The sequence below is a fragment of the Perna viridis genome, chromosome 1 (assembly GCF_037379345.1).
Source record: "Perna viridis isolate PV_CMFRI_1.1 ecotype Kerala chromosome 1, ASM3737934v1, whole genome shotgun sequence".
Lineage (NCBI taxonomy): Eukaryota > Metazoa > Mollusca > Bivalvia > Mytilida > Mytilidae > Perna > Perna viridis.
Genome location: NC_142445.1, coordinates 40,260,064 through 40,277,393, shown reverse-complemented (window position 1 = coordinate 40,277,393; position 17,330 = coordinate 40,260,064). Strand labels below are relative to the sequence as shown.

Genomic DNA, 17,330 nt, shown 5'->3' with positions numbered 1-17,330 from the left:
CTATGTAGGTGTTTGTTTACTTCCGGTTATACTTCCACGTGTTGACATGTCAGGCGACAATCATTGTGCATTTTTTCTTGAAAAGAAGAAACGGTATTGCAGATTTCGACCAAACAAGGACCAAAAATATTGTGCAGAACATATTGGTGTCTTGGGGGTATGCATTCATTATACAATCTGCTTGGTCAGCCTTGGTTTGTATCCTTAAAAAAATATATTCATAATTTGTGTTAGTATAATTGTCAAATGTTACTGTTAGGGACTAACAGATTTTCGAAGTCAATGGTGATATATATATATATATATATATATATATATATATATAGATATATAGATATAGATATAGATATAGATATAGATATAGATAGATATAGATATAGATATAGATATAGATATAGATATATATATATATATATATATATATATATATATATATATCAATGAAATCTGATACCTAATATGGGAAAGAAACCACATTTAATTCCAACAAAGAATTGATTTACTGGTTTAATATAAATAATTTAACATCATCTCTGTCATCTCTGTTGTAGATACCAACTGAAAGGAAGAGAATAGTTTGTCCGTTAGATTCAAAGCAGTAAGTTTTGATTAACGAGGTAGTCCTAGGATAAGGGACATAACTCTTGAAATTAGTTTTTGTGACCTGTTTTTTTAGAATGAATCACTTAATTCAAGTTTTGCATGTTTTTAGGTGGATAGTGTCTTAAAACTATCTTCTGTGCCAAATGATTTTTATACAAATTGTATCTGGTACATTGATGATTTTATGACATGGTTGGAAAATTTAAATTTATTTGCTAAAATTAGTAGGATTGAAATATTTTAAGTGGGTTATTTTCAGCACATCATTATATTCAACTACATTTTGGCATCGTTTAACAAATCACTCCTAAGACTTACTTTCACATAAATCCGTAACAAACCAATGAGACTTATGTGCATGTAAGTCTTACATAAGCTTTTTGAAACAATGCCCTGTACATCTTAAATGCATTTCTAAAGTTAAGTTTATAAGTTTATGTATAATCTTATTTCTATTCCAGTACGTGTTATGAAGACCAATTAGCCAAACATTTAAAGAAATGTAGGAAACAACAAGGTGCTCTGCCTGTAAGGTTTCATTGATAGTACTGACCATTAGTAAACATTTTTCTTTTTTAAGATCCTTATATCATATTAAGGAATTTCATTAGAAGCATTGTGAATAGGCAATTTTCTTCTTACACATGTACCTGTTAAGGCAATCTTTTCCTCATACAAGTACCTGTTACAGGCTGTGTGACCTACTTCAGAAAGTTTTACACATGTACAATATGATTAATCGTCATTGTTAGCGTATATTAACTTCTGGGTTTTTTTACAATTACTTGAGTAAAACTTATCCAATTTTTATGAAATTTAATTTGTCCTGCTAATCTATAGAATGCCTGCTACAGGAAAAGAAATAATGACTTGCTTATTAATGTTGTAGTGTTAAAAATACTGAATTTGTATTTAAGCTATATTCACTAACCAATGAAAAGTTTTGATTCAAGACATCTGACAATTGCTTAATTTTCCAACTATACAACTGAAAGTCATATTACTTTATGTAGAAGTGTCATTATAAGAAATTGGTAGGCAAACTTTTCCTCATACCTTTGTATCCTACTTACAAAAAAAATTATTCAGTATGATATGGAATTTAATACAACAATTGTCCAGTCTTCAGGTCACCAACGCAAATTCTTTAAAGAAGCTCCCTTTTGTATTCATTACTTACTTAGTTTTTTTATTGCGAGTTATTGGATTTTTTAAAATGTTGACAAAAATGACAGCAATTGTTTTTCTACTTTATTTAAATATTGGATTATTTTAGGGATACCATTGCCCTGGAATAAATTCTGGAGAATGTAACAGTGATGAGACAGATGAAAAGGTTGACATATTAAATATATAGTTTTTATTTCTTCAAATGATTAAGATTTCTTTGTTATTGTATAGATAACAGTGATTTATTGAATGTTCTTTGTGTAAAAAAAACCATAGGTAATTCACACTGAAATAAATTTGGTAATTTCATTCTTGGATTTTCTCCTGCCAAAACATCACAATATGAATATCAATACAATGTTCAAAAATTTATGTTGAAAATAGCAATAAATAATGGATAAAATCTATATAATAAATAATCCAATCAATTGGTTGTCATGAATAACCAAAGTATAGTCACTTGTGCTAAGAATGCTTGAAAAATAACACAAGTTTTGCACACTTATTAAATCTAGGCATTCTTTGGCACTCATGAATATATTTAGGTTATTCACTCTTTCCAGTTGATTATTCTATTATGAATGCATTGATTGTGTTTCATGTCTGATTCAATTTGATTGTTTACAAAACTAATACAGACTATCATGGTATGATACAAGCACAATTTACATGTAATGTAATATCTGTATAGGTATACAAAATGTATCTCTTTTTTCCTTGTCTATTAATGTTGAATGTGTTTTAAATGACCAAGTTTGTAGGTGTTTGTTTGACTGAATTGATTACACTGCATCTTAAAAAATCAAAGTGTGATTTTGAAAATTGCAATATGACTATTTCTAAATATGTGGATTTTGTCAAGATAAAGATTTTATTCAGTTAGAAGTGGTAGACCTTTTACAGCATAGTAGTGTTTTCAGCAATTCTCATTGTTCTTATTTCACACTTTTTTTTCACTTTATCCCTTTTTCCAATATCAACTTCATGCAATTCTGAATATTGACATCCCTATTTTAGGTCTAATACACAGTATTAGCATTCTCAAAATTTGCCTTATTATCATGGCTTCTGCAATGCTGGTGATGATTTTGGTATCTATCGTCTTAACAAACATGTTCCATACAAATACATGTATCACCATGTATGAGTAAAACTTCTGATTTTGTATGCTGATGATGATTTTGGTATATAATTTCTAAACTTACATTGATATGTTTATTTTTCCATTCTATGTGACTCGAAATAAAAGTCTTTTTTCTTACAGATAGTATTGAGTGAAGTTTCTACTGAGACACTGAAAAATCTCATCAAGAAAGTCAACACTTTGTATGATGGTACACTGTATTTATATGATTGATTTTTTTTTTTATTTTAACATGTAAATAGTCCTTCCCATACAATTAGTCTAATAAAAAGTCAAGAGATGTTTAGTTTACATATTTTGTATTAATTTTCACTTCAATTGATGCAATATGAAATGTAATTCTAAATAAAAAGCTCCATGTATAAAGTATGGAAAATTCAAAATTATTACATGTACTGGCAGATAAAATACATTATGATCAATATTGTGGGATGTTAGAGGCTAAAAGTAAACAAATCTGCATATATAATACAGTCTATTCAATTAAATGTTGATCTCATTTACTTCATATCGACGAAGCTTAGCATGTAATACAACTAAACATTCTTGATAAAGGAGTAGGTTCGATAAGGCCCTATTTTGGTCCCTGTTTTCAATATTTTTGTAAGATTTGTTTTGGTCTATACTAGTTAGTTTATTTGAAAGGATAATGAATGTAGTAAATACATCTCAGCCGATTTTGGCGATATCATGAATGTTTTTGACCTAATAGCATTCAAAATTTTGTTGCATTTTTGCACATATTTTTCTATGTTTTTTTCCTAAAACGGGGGTGGCCACATCCATGTTTATCCAAAATATTGACATATATGTTGTATCTTACAATACTATACAATATATGTAAAGATCAAGAATGAACATGCATGCGGCCACATTTGTTTTTCACAAAATTCTTCAAAAATATGCTGAAATATTGAGATTTTATGGATTTTTCATCATTAAGGCAATTTTGTTGGTGCTACAATGACCAGACTGTCGAACTAGCTGGTGTAAACACTTATGTGTACAAAAACAATGAAAATCTTTATTTTGAACAATTTCAAATTTTGAGGCTGAACCTTCACCTTTTGCTTGAAATAAACTATCGTTTTAGTAAATAAACTATCATTCAAAAATGACATGTATTTTTAATTTTGTAATGTAGAATTCTTCTAATATTTAACAAAGATATTTATATTTTACAGAATATGTCAAGATACCTTCAGAAATTCTCTCACATAGCTGCCTAAACAAAGAACTCGGTAACCAAGCCTACGGAATTCCAGCAATCAGACATAGGAAACAGCAGGTGTGTTCTGTATAGCCCAGCCCTGGTGTTCAGTAAAATCTCATATTCAGATTTCTTAGCTTGGCCCTGGTGTTCAGTAAAATCTCATATTGAGTATTTCCTAGCTTGGCCTTGGTGTTCAGTAAAATCTCATATTGAGATTTCTTAGCTTGGCCCTGGTGTTCAGTAAGATCTCAAACTGAGTATTTTCTTAAATCCTTTCTCAACTCAAACAAATTTAAGCCAATCAGACAATATGGGGAAAACTCTGAGACTAACAGAAAATTTCAATAAAAAATTATAAAAAGAAAACGATCCAGTAACTCATTATTAGTACACCTGTTTCATGTGTTAGATAGAATATATCAACAAGTTCAGTAAAAAATAATGCTTCTTGTGAAAAGAAAATTGAGATATATACATGTACATTAGTAATTAGACAGTACATGTATACTTTTTTGTGTTTGAAACTGTTGAATTGAATTTGATGAAATGTTCACATATTCTTTATTACATGATGCCATTCTGCACCTCGCCTCCAATTTTGTTTTTTCCATCTGAGTGACTTTTTGGGGTATCCTATATGGTTTCTGTGGAGGGGGAATCAACAAGTGAACTGTACTCTCAGTTCTTCTAGCTCCTTTTAGTAAAATGTGACTTTAGTAAAGAAACTGTTTAAAATAAGTTATAATTAGTCAATCGATAAATTTGGAACTTCAGTAGTTGTGACATATACATTTTGTATCAGCAATTTTAGATGGTAAACGCAAGGCTAAAAGCAAACATTGGTTCACTGTATCTACTCTAGATATGATTTTTGTTTTGATAATCATATAAAATATGAAATCTCTGTAAGGAACTGTCCAAAGTTATCAAGCTTGTCCCAAAATTGCTAAAAATACTCCTTAATGAAAAAAAAAACAATCAGTAGTTGATGGGTAGGATATGGTGTTTCTGTACAAAATAACACTGACTAAATGTTTACATCTTGTCTTTTTCTTGACATCCTCTATAAAATCATTTTTACTACAAATTCAAGGTTTTGTACAGTTATTCCAAAAGTCCCTATTTAAAAAAAAATGAAGTATATCTTCCCGATAATGAGATAGTTTTGAAAAAGATCAACAATTTCACTGCAAATGTGTGTCCCTCTAATGGTTAATATCATTCTTACAGGCATCCCTCATTGGACATTTGGAGAAAATGAATTTGATCAGAGATAACATGACCTATGTAGAATTAGGTGCAGGCAAAGGTAGGAAGTTATATTTTGCAAAGTACATGAACTTCTGTGATAACATGCATGCTTGTTACAATTAGCAATAATTAAACTTTGACAGTTATTTTTATAACTTGTTGAAATTCAATAGAAATAACACCATTGTGATCTATCTGCAAAGATAGCAATATGTATAAGTTTCCTTGCCAAGAATTGTGATATGTATCGGTACCTAGTAAATATACACTTAAATACTGAAAAAAAATACTCTTTTAAAGGTTTTTCTGCATGAAATTCCTGACAGATGCAAAGGTGCAAAAAATTCAAAGTATATTTTTTATGGCTTGTAAATTAGTTTCTATGATTTATTTGTATTTATTTCTACAGGCATGCTTTCACATTGGATACAAAAGGCAGGAGAGAACACTCACAATTGTAATTATGTACTTGTAGACCGAGGTACATGTCGATACAAGGTAAGTTTTGTAGAATCTATGAAAACATGATGGAAGACATCTTATTCCAGTTATACATTTTGGAATTATTTCACATATAAAATAAGTCAATTGAAAGTGATATATGGAAAATCATTTTAACCACATGGAGAATATCCATTTATGAATTTATTTAGAAAAGGAATTTTTTGGGAAGTTAGAAACAGTTTCTGACATTAAGGCACTTTAAAAAAACATCTTCGAATACCTTAATACAGTGTTCAATTACTCAACTAGTTTATCATCTGGTGGACCCCTTGTTTCCTTGACTGCATTGTCCAAGACAGGCTACAGGTGGTGTGTTGAATGAGTTGATCAAATTAAGCCAGGGACTATCTAGTTGCTCTCTCTTTCTCCTTTGCCAACCAGATGCTTCCTTTGCTTACTTCCCCACACTTCCAACCAAACTTAGTATTTATACTATAAGATAGCATTGTTCAAAAGTGATTGAAAAATTATATAAAGACTGCAGTACAATTCAATGATACTTTTCATTACCAGGCAGATAACTTTCACAAGTGGGAAGACAATGGACCTAAATTTGAGAGGATAAGAATTGATATTGAACATCTCAATTTAGGTAATTACAAAATGTACATGTACAGTCAGTATTAAACATGCTAGCCACTGAAGTAGCATAATTCTGAAACCCTATTTAATATGTGAATGATGCAGGGTGAGCTTGTTGCTGCACAGTATTGCTAAAGTTTTTTATGTTGCAGTCTTAATAAGAATCATGCAAAGTCTGTAATATGTGATACTACCCAAAAAGGCTACACATTTTAATTTTTGTTATTAAGTTGCTTTAAAAGTGTATTTGATGAAATGTGTAATTATTCATTCCAATATGTTTGCTCTCAGGAGATAATCAACATTGAAATCCAATAGTTTCTACTGTATTTTAGTGTGATTTACAGAGTTAGTTATCTCCCTTAATTTTGAATTCTACAATACAATGAGTACTTTCTATATAATTTTTATCTCCTATGAACAAGGTTTACAAGAAAAGCCACAAGTTAATTTCTGTTTACCATAACATTTTCAACAATATATCAAAAATAAAAGTATGTGACTTTTCAACCATGAATCACATTTTGCATGATAATTAGCTGGAGTGCTACTTAACATTATCAGAAATATACTAAATATGGTATGAGTTATGACATATCCACAGAAGACAAAATGAGACTGTACTGCAAATTTGGGTTTGCTAATAATAGCAAATTCAAGTTCATAGGACAATCAATCAGTTTTTGTTCTGTTTTAGGTAAAGTAAAGACTATATCAGAGAGCAATAATCCTGTGGTAGCAGTTGGCAAACATCTATGTGGTAGTGCAACAGGTAAAATAACATGCTGATGGTCCTTTTATTTCTGGAGAATCACTTTTCGTAGTTACTCAAAATTCTGTTAGGTTGGCGAGTATTGAAATTGTTAGTTCAGTACTGCCTCTTAAATTTTCAAAGAATATTTCTTTGAATTGGTGACTGAACTATGAAAATGAGAACACAATGTACAATATTTAGTACAAAAATAGGTCTTTCCCAATATATGCTTAAATAGATCATATATATTACCGGTAGTTGACTGATATGTGTACACTTGTAAAATATGTGAGTCAATGAGAGGATATTGTTTTACCCTTGGTCATTGTCAGTATTTTGTCCTGAAATGGTTTTTGTTTTAACATTTAAATATGACTGGTAACAAATAATATTTTTTATCAAGCCAACATGTAAATATGATGTTGCTTTTCACTTGTAATTGATTCCAAAATTTATCACAATACATGTTGGTAACCAATTTGATAAAAATACTCTTCTCTTGAATTTTAATTAATTTTTTAACATTTTAATAGTCTTGAATTTTGTAAAATGTTATGAAAGAATTTCTTCTTTAAGAAATACTATGTATGATTTAAAATGTTGTAAAGCTGCCAAATTATGTAACTTAATATTTGTTCATCTTATGAGGAGTTTGGTAATACATTTATCATGAAAGTAGAATATTCTGATAACTGCATCATCATTTGAAACCCAGAAATAACTAAATGCAAATCAGTGTTTAGTTTTTTAATGTTTTCAACAATAGAAATTCTGGGGAAAAAATCATTTGTGAACAAAACTTACCATTCCTTTTAATGAGGCTAAGATTTCTTTTTATTTGAAGTCTCCTAATTCCTTTTCTATATTGTAGATTTAGCTTTTCGCTGCATTGCACAAACACTGACTGATCATACAGAGTGTAGTGAACCAGAGGAGAAAAAGATGAAAAGAAGTCAATGGTAGACTATGATTTAGATTTTATTATTTCAATAATTCAATTGCTTAATTTAAAACATTCTAAAAAAATATTAATTTTATCTTGCAGAATTTTGTACAAGGAATTTAGATATGGATTTCTGTAGATTGTGTTTCGGGATCTCTTTGATGATATGGTGTACATTTCTTAAATGGAGAAAGATAAATTTGTATGTTATTGATTAACAAGGATTTTGTGAAAGGAATATCCCAAAATATGATCATTTTGTGTTGTACTGTTTTTCACTTTTTTGCAGTTAAAAGATAAGCACAAGAAATAGTTCCTGAAAAATTAATTTTTAACCCTTTGAAATGCTATCATTCTTTAAAACCACAAAAACTGCTACTTTATGATTTGCTTACTTGACTAAATCAGCAAAAAATAACCTGTTTACAGGTTTTCAGTATACATGTGACATCAATTTTTCTCCAACCATTTGCCAATAGAGTAAGAGAAAAATTTCTTGTTCTAATTTCAGAAGTATGTATCTCACCCTTTAAAACAAAGTGTAATTTTTTACTTGATCAGTGTTTTTATATGTTGATGATTCCCAAAATATATTTCTCTGACAAATATAACTGCCTCACTTGTCTTAGGGTAGCATGCTTGCCTCGAGTGTTTGAGGCTGTGGGTTCAATTCCTGGCAGAGTCACACCAAAGACTTTAAAAGTTAATAGTCTCTGCTTCTTAGCCAAGTATGTGGTATTTAAGGGGATAACGTGACCACTGGTTTGCTCTGAATCAGAATAATGTGTTCGAGTTAGATGACATACCAAGGGGCTGTTGCTTCTTAGCTAGCACATAAAGATCTGGCTCACGGTGTCAGACTTGTACAAAGCAGGGTCTGTTCATTTGTTCAGTTGTTCTTGTCTTGAAATGCATGAAATATCTACCATAGAATGCAAAACCATAATCAATCTATCAATCTTTGAAAAATACAATATGAAACATCAAGATAACTTTTATTTCTATTTCCATTTAACAGCAAAAAATTAGGTGGCTTATCTATAGCTTTGTGTTGTCATCATCGTTGTCATTGGAAACCTTACGTTGGAAAACATTTCTTCACAAACAATGGATTTTCAGTCAGAGACTTTAATATTATATGCAAGTTGACCAGTTGGACTGCAGCTACTTGGTCAGGATGGAAATCTGTGCAAGAAATGAAAACTGCATTAGGAGTATCAGAAACTAATTCTGAACAGACATATAACAGCCCTGATTTGGAGGGTTCAAAGGAAACACAGGTGAAAGATGATTCCAGTTTACTTAAAAATAAGGAGAGGATTTCAGCTGATGATATGGATTCATCAGATTCAGAGGCAGACACCAAACGTGATGATGAGAATCATACTTCATTCAAAAGGTTAGTTCAGCTGGTGAGAAAAAAAATTACTTAGAAAACAAATTGAATAATGGCAAGAACAAAAATAAATGAAATGTCAAGTACATGTACAGTAAAACCTGTTAGAACTGATTTGTTAAGTTTTGGTGAAAGTTTGGTTTTATACAACATGTCTAAAATGTATTAGATTGATATAAAGGGACTACAGAAGATTTCTGGTGAAGACATGTTTCTGGTTTATGTAGGGTTGGACTAAACATGTTTACTACATGTATACATAAAAAATAGTGAATTTGTATCAAACAACAGTATTCTCCATCCCCATTTAGATGGTGGTATTGACCAAATATAATTTTAAAACAACCTCCATTAATTATGGATAGCTGGATATCCAATATGAATATTGGTGGACTTTTAATGATTTAAAGAAAATCCTGAAAAAAGGTATGTTTTCTAGTTGGTCACACAAAATATTGAAAATATCTCTCTTTTGTGACGCAACTATGGAGAACATTGCTAATTTGACAGAATCTGCAAACAATCAGCATACGTTTAAAGTTTTGTGGGGATATCATGTTCCTGGACCTTAATTTGCTGAACTAACCTTGTATTTATATATAAGAATTTTAAGGAATGCTTCTAATTTTTGAAAAACCTGGTTTGCAACAGTTTACACTTATGAACCATGAAATGGTTTGAAAAATGTGTGAACTGGCCAAAACCAGGTTATTGAGTATGATGTTAATGATGCATAGTACTAAGCCAGGTTATACATAATAACCTGGTTTGCTCAAAGAGAATCAACCAATCAGAAAGCTTGTTACAAATCAAATTAAATTATTTGACTATAAATTTATTGTACTGATTTTTATCAAGCTTGAATATAGTGATCCAAATTATATTTCTACAAGTGAAAACAAACACTTAATCACTAAATATTTTATAAATGTAAGAAATACAGGTACATTGAAGGAAATAAATAGTATTTTCAGTTATGGCATTAAACCATAGTTAGAAGTGTGTTAAAAAAAACTTAGAACAAAATGTTCATGCAGATTTATCATTCTACATGTATACTTATCAAGTATTTTAATTTTGTGAAATTTTAACTCTATTCACATAATTTCTTTGTAGAGAAGACTTGACTCTGTCATACAAAGAAAGGGAAGAAATAGGAAGAAAATGTAAAAGATTAATTGACTATGGTCGATTGGAGTTCCTCAGAGAACAAGGATTGAACTCTGATATGAAAGTCTACATTGAAGAACAATTAACTCCAGAGAATGTTGCAATATTTGCTACACTTACTGAAGTAGGTCAATAAAAGTTCAAAATGTATTTGTATTATTGTTATTTGCATTTATATTTATTTTTATGAGGAAGACTGGACAGTCCTGTATTTCTGTTTGCATGTACAATATGTTCAGTCTATATAAAACTGTGTATGTCCAGGGCTTTTGGACATTATATTGTTGATGATTTGAATAATCAGTATTAATTTGTAGTAATTTCATAAAATATCATACATGTGCTTGATTTTTCATGATAACTCATTTCTTTTTTTGCATGATTCAAATTTAATTTCTTCCCTTATGCATATATATACTTGCTATAACGCAAATGCTATTGGTATGAAGGTCTGACTAGTATTACCATTACATACCTGCCTACATTTGAAAATGACAATGGGGGTTTTATGCATAAATAGTCTTCAGCACCCTAGAAAACCATTATTTGGGCCATCCAATTCATCTGTCATTTTCTGGCTTTTTTTATGACAAAACAAATCTAATGCACTTCTAATTTGAATGTTTGGTTTAAAATCATGGTCAGTTGTGATTTTTTAAAATTTAAATTGTGCAAGTCATACAGGAAATCCCCCACACTTAACAGGTATGCTGTATTGGGTTGATTTTTGTGAGATTTTAATTTTTATATGACCTAAAAAAAAATTGCAGTTGTATAATGGTATGGCATGCTGTGTTGTCATCAGTGTTTTTTGGTTTTCATGCAATGCTTATTTGAATATTGATTGATGTTTATAAAAATTTACAAGATTAGAAACTCTTAAAGGCATGTTAATATAGATTTTGAGGATTACGTCCCAACTGTTGTGGAAATAAGATCAAAAGGGGCCAAAAACTAGTGTTTCATATAATTTAACTATATAATCCAGTAAAAGCATATGGATGTCTCCTAATACTGCTCCACAATATTCTATACCACAAAAATTAGACAGACTGGGGTTGATTTTCAGGATAATGAATTTTAAATATTAACCATTAAGGACATGTTTAGTGTTCAACCTCTATGGTTGATCCGGTATTTAATGTCTTTCCAACAAAATTTGTTCATATTTGTAACACTATAGTTCTAAATGTGTTTATGCCAGCAACTTGGTCTCCATTTCTATAAACCTTTTTGTTCCCCACATTTCACGAAACCGGGGGAGTATAGAATTCGGCTTTCCATCTGTCCATCCTTCCATCCATTCATCCGTCCTTCCTTCTGTCCATCTGAAATTGGTTACCATAACTTTTGAATGTTTGAATGGAAGTTCACCAAATTCTTACAGATCAAGGCTTATGAGGTAAAGAAGACACCAATTAATTTTGAGGTCTGTAGTTCAAAGGTCAAGGTCACAGACTAAATGAAATAGAATTTTGGACCTGAAAATTGGTTTCAGGAGCGTAACTTGTGAAGGTCTTCATTGATTTTCATTAAACTTGGACAGTCGAAGATTTATGAGTTAAGAAATGTATTGATTTTTAGGTTAGTAGGTCATAGGTCGAGGTCCCAAAGACTTAATGAAATGAAATTTAGGAGCTGAAAATTGGTTTCCAGAGCTTTACTTTTGAATGCTTTTACAACAGTTCACTAAACTTGGACTGTTGAAGGCTTGTGTGGTGAGAAGACACCTACACATTTTTTATCAGAGGGTCTAAGGTTAAGGTCACATAGACTCTATGAAATAGAATTTTGGAATCAAAAATTGGTTTCCAGAGAGTAACTGTTGATTGCTTTCATGGAATTTCACCAAACCTTGGCAGTTAAAGGTTCAGGGGGTAAGAAAGACACAAAATGATTTTTATGTCAGTAGGTCAAAGGTCAAGGTCACACTGACTTAACATCATCTAAATCTTCTTCGATTACTCTTTCCACAATTATTTTCTATGAAATTTTACTTTTGTTGGGAGGGGGTACCTGGAGCACTGCTCATCTCCTTTATGACTTAAACTAATCCAACTTTGAATGAAGCCTAAAAGAAATTTTTGCATGGGAACCATTTTTTGGTTCAACATAGTTAAAAAAGAGCATTCTTTAAATGTGAGGGCCATGTGAACTATTGATATTACTTGGCGTCCGTTGTCATCTTCTTTGTCCATCGTCTTTCATTGTCATCGTAAACAATTTTTCCAAACTCTTCTCCTCTGATACTCCTGGACCAATAAGAACCACACTTGGTATGAATGTTCCATGGGGTATTCTGCATAAAATGAAGTAGGGATGTTTGATAGGTTGACAAACACGGCCACCATTACTAAAATAGAATATAGGGGTCAGAGGGCGGTTTTTCACATAAATCTCCATATCTTTAGGTAAAGCCAAGTTCTGACTGGGTAAAAGTGTTTAGCATGATGAGATCTATCAGTGGTCAAATTTTGGTGAAAATTTGTTCAGCCATGTAGGAGTTATTGACCTTTTTGGAATTTTCTCGTTATTTTTAATTATACATGTATTACTTTCAAAATTCTGAAAACTCTGACACTACTAGACCAAATAGAACTAAGCTTGGTATGAATTTTCCTTAGGGTGTTCTTCAGAGAATTGTTGTGGTGATTTTATATCTGTCAACAAGAGACATGGCTGCTGTTACTAAAACATAGCGGTCGGACAGTTTTTCACATGTATCTCAAAAACAGGTCAAACAAATCTGATGGGGTAAGTTTTTTCAGCATGAGAACTATCTGTGATCAAATTTTCATGTAAATCGGTGAAGCCATCTTGGGGTTATATCCCTTTTTCAACGTTATTTTGCTATTTTTAACATTATTACTTTTAAAAAAATTCTCCTCAGAAACTATAGGACAAAATTCAATGAAAATTGATATGTTCATTCACTAGGTACAAGCATTGGAAATATTTATACAAGAAAAAAGAATGGCTGCTTTTACAAAAATAAAATGTTGCTCATCAAGCCAGGTGAGCAATTCAGGCTCTTTAGAGTTTCTAGCTTTTAAATATTATAGTTTGAATAAATAATACTTTCTAACAACAATGTCTGATCTCTTTTTACCTGTGTTGCTAAAGGTGGAAGCAGGTCTAGGAGTTTGGTCTCTCTGCCATCCGTCTGTTCATAACACTTTAGCTTGTCATCACAACTCCTCTGAAACTGCTCAACAGAAAGTCCAGAAACTTGGTATGTAGCAAGAATACCATATGTTGTTGTGCATATATTGAGAAAATTTTGATTTTTGATTTTTCATGGGAGTTATGACCCCTTTGAACTTAGAAATTTACCATAAATCATCATGTATCAGCTTGTCATCACAACTCCACTGAAACTAATCAACAGAAGTTCATGAAACATGGTACATGTATGTAACAAGAATACCAAATGTAGTTAAAAATATTATCAAGAAATTTTTTTCGATCTTTTTGAAAGTTTTGGCCCTTTGAACTTAGAAATTTACCATAAATCATCATGCATTATCATTTCATCACAACTCCGAAACTATTCAACAGAAATTCCTGAAACTTAGTATGTAGCAAGAACACCATATGTCCTTTTGTCCACCCATTGGTAACACTACGCTTGTCACTGCAACTCCTCTGAATCTACTCAAAAGAAATTCTTTAAACTTGGTATGTAGCAAGAACACCATATGTAGTTGCGCATATGATCAGGACATTTTGATTCTCATATTTTTTATAGGAGTTATGTCCCTTTCAACTATAAAAAAAAAATAAGATATTTACCATAATTCATCATGTATCAGCTTGTCATCACAACTCCCTAAAACTACCCCACACAGTTTCACAAATCCTATTATGTAGCAAGAACACCATATGAAGTTGTGCATATTTTCAGGAAATTTTGATTGGCTATTTTTTATGGGAGTTATGGCACTTTGAACTTAGATATTTACTGAAAATCATCATTTATCAGCTTGTCATTGCAACTCCTTTTAAACTACCCAATAGAATTTCGCAAAATCTGGTATGTAGCAAGAACACCATATTTTGTCGTGCATATTATCAGAAAGTTTTGATTCTTTAATTTTTATTGGAGTTATGTTCCACAGTTCAGTATATCCGTCTATAACACTTCTTTCATGGCATTTTCCACAGCAACTATAAATCACCACTGCAGTGCGGCGCAGGTCCAGACATGGATTGTTCTAGCATTTTTGAATAGTGGGAAGATTGCATTACTCATAAAATATGACTGCGCATAAGACATAACTTCATCAATAAAAACTATACATTTTTGTCTATAAAGCAGTCAATGGTGTTTTAATAAGTCTACTAAAATTCTTTTGTCCTCTTGCTGCAGTTTCAATACTCATTTAAACAGTATATGCTATGGAGTCGAACACAGAACATTAATCTGGAAAATTCAAGTCATTCATGCACCCAGTTTTTGATGAACATGGGATTTGATTCCTTACCAATATTTTAAAAAGTGGTTTGACCAGAATTCAGTTCATTTTAAAATCTTAAAGGCATAGAATCTTTACTTCTTTTGACATTGCATGTTATTCAAATATAGAGTTCTTCAGAATGTAACCTTCCTTGTAGATAGTTAACCTTATTTATACTCAATAAAAGAAATGAATAGGTGCAGGCAGGTTTTTAAACTGTACTTTTTAAATATTGAAATGTTCATTATTATTTACTTATTGTTTTCTGAAGTATATTTGTTATCTTTCTAAGGGTATACTAAAAAAACCTATTTTTGATTTAAAAGACAACATTCTGGTAACATAAGGTGCACCAATATTCTTTTTTCTTCTTTTCATCCCCTTACACAGCCTATTTTAACAGTAGATTTAAACTGGTAGTGTAATTTAAAAAAATATAGTCTTACATAAAATACATTTTACTTCATAGCTCAGTTAAACTAGAACCAAGGTTAACTGAATTATGGCATTTTCTAAGCCTGCATTAGGAGCCCAGGATACAGTTAAGTGTTATTTTTGCGACACTGACCCTAATGGCAGTGCATTCAGTGTGAATTTGTAATGTGTAAGAATCATACTATCGTTCAAGGATCATACTATTATCGATATTAACTTGGAAGCTAGTGGAAGAGACTTCACAAATTTGAAATGTCAGAAACATTCTTTGCAAACTGCATCACTGTTCTGCAAAACATGTTATCAGCCAGTCTGTATTACCTGTCTCAATACAGAACATTCTGGACGTCAGTTCTAGGACATCAAAAATGCTTACCAGGATAGTTTTAATGAAATGATCAATAATCTGAAAGCTGTTTCTATTACCGATGCAGATCAGAAGGAAACAAAGCTGAAATATGAACAAATCATTTCCAAGAACAGTTTAGATGAATACTTGACTAAGATCAGTGTAAGTTTTAATAATTTGAAACTGGAATAGAGATTTGATCAAGTGTGGTTTGTTCTTTGCTTGTTTAAAAGATGTGACAATATTTGCATAGTAAAACTGAAAATTTTTACACCATAATTTTATTACTTAGTCATTATTATATGGGGACTTCTTGCATATTTTCTTATAAATAAATCAATTTCTTTTATTCGGGCAAGGATAAACTTCATCTTGCTATTTGCCAGTACATAAACATTTTAAGCCTTGCTAAGAGCAGTTTAGAATGTATGAATACCATTTCACCTAAACAGCTTGGTAGCTAAATATTTCTATTATTATACACACCAATTCTTAAAGATTAGCTTTTTTATTATTTATAATTACTAGTACATGTATTAAAGACTTGAGTCACCAACTCATGGGTTATAAATGCCTTTATCTCCTAACACTTATATATTTTAAATGCTTTGCAGGATACAGCTTGATAAACTGCAGAGACCCAACTCCGAATAGGTTTGGCAAGCTTGACACACCTCTGAATTAAGATTGTGTTTACCAGTAAATGTTGGACATTAAAATTATAGCCCCCCCCTTAAAATCCTTAAATGGGATTATCACCCTTAGAAAGCTTCTACATATTTACCTTGCCTCATCCTTGTCTCAACTTCCTATAAAGTTTCACCATAGTCAATTGAATGATTTAGGTAGAGTTGCTCTTACAAGTACAAGATACATGGATATCCCCTACCTTTGTTGGTGAGTGTGGGTATAAACATGCATTCTAAGAGTATTGCATGCATGAATTCTCTACTAGCTTGATCTCAATTTTACAAGAATAAAATCCAAATTCTGGAATAATATACTAAATACTATTAAAATCTAAAGGACCAATATATCTTCCACTTCAAACTAAAATATATGAAAAGTTTCTACGAACAAAGTTGCAAGCTCATGCCCTTGAAAGAGTAATCAAGGGGACCAAGTTTCTATTGGTAATTAAAAGAATGTAATCCAGGGACTCAGACCAGATATAGAAAACAGACATACACAACAAAGAACATAAAGTAACTAAAAAAAATACAACAAAACAAAAGAGCAACTCAGACTAAAAATTAGGAGCATGGACCTGGTGCACTGGTAGGGTAAAGACCATGGCCGAAATATCAGTCTAATATACTGAATTTTATTTCTAAGTGGTTCAGTCAAACCACAAATGAA

General features: G+C 31.2%; 1 protein-coding gene across 1 annotated transcript; it reads left to right on the top strand.

The window, feature by feature from the left end:
* On the top strand, positions 1-10,880 carry LOC148628746 (tRNA:m(4)X modification enzyme TRM13 homolog). Its single transcript, XM_088593892.1, has 13 exons — positions 1-157; positions 552-598; positions 1,065-1,131; positions 1,880-1,939; positions 3,038-3,107; positions 4,102-4,205; positions 5,361-5,439; positions 5,791-5,879; positions 6,399-6,477; positions 7,165-7,239; positions 8,093-8,180; positions 9,183-9,563; positions 10,677-10,880. Exons 1-13 carry the CDS (start codon positions 47-49, stop codon positions 10,864-10,866), a joined length of 1,440 nt encoding a protein of 479 aa, XP_088450018.1. The 5' UTR covers positions 1-46; the 3' UTR covers positions 10,867-10,880.
* Positions 10,881-17,330: the final 6,450 nt, after the last annotated feature.

Coding starts and splice junctions, on each gene's coding strand:
- LOC148628746 (XM_088593892.1), top strand. CDS start 47: ATGTCAGGCGACAATCATTGTGCATTTTTTCTTGAAAAGAAGAAACGG. Junction 6,478..7,164: donor TATTGAACATCTCAATTTAG/GTAATTACAAAA, acceptor GTTCTGTTTTAG/GTAAAGTAAAGACTATATCA. Junction 7,240..8,092: donor TCTATGTGGTAGTGCAACAG/GTAAAATAACAT, acceptor TCTATATTGTAG/ATTTAGCTTTTCGCTGCATT.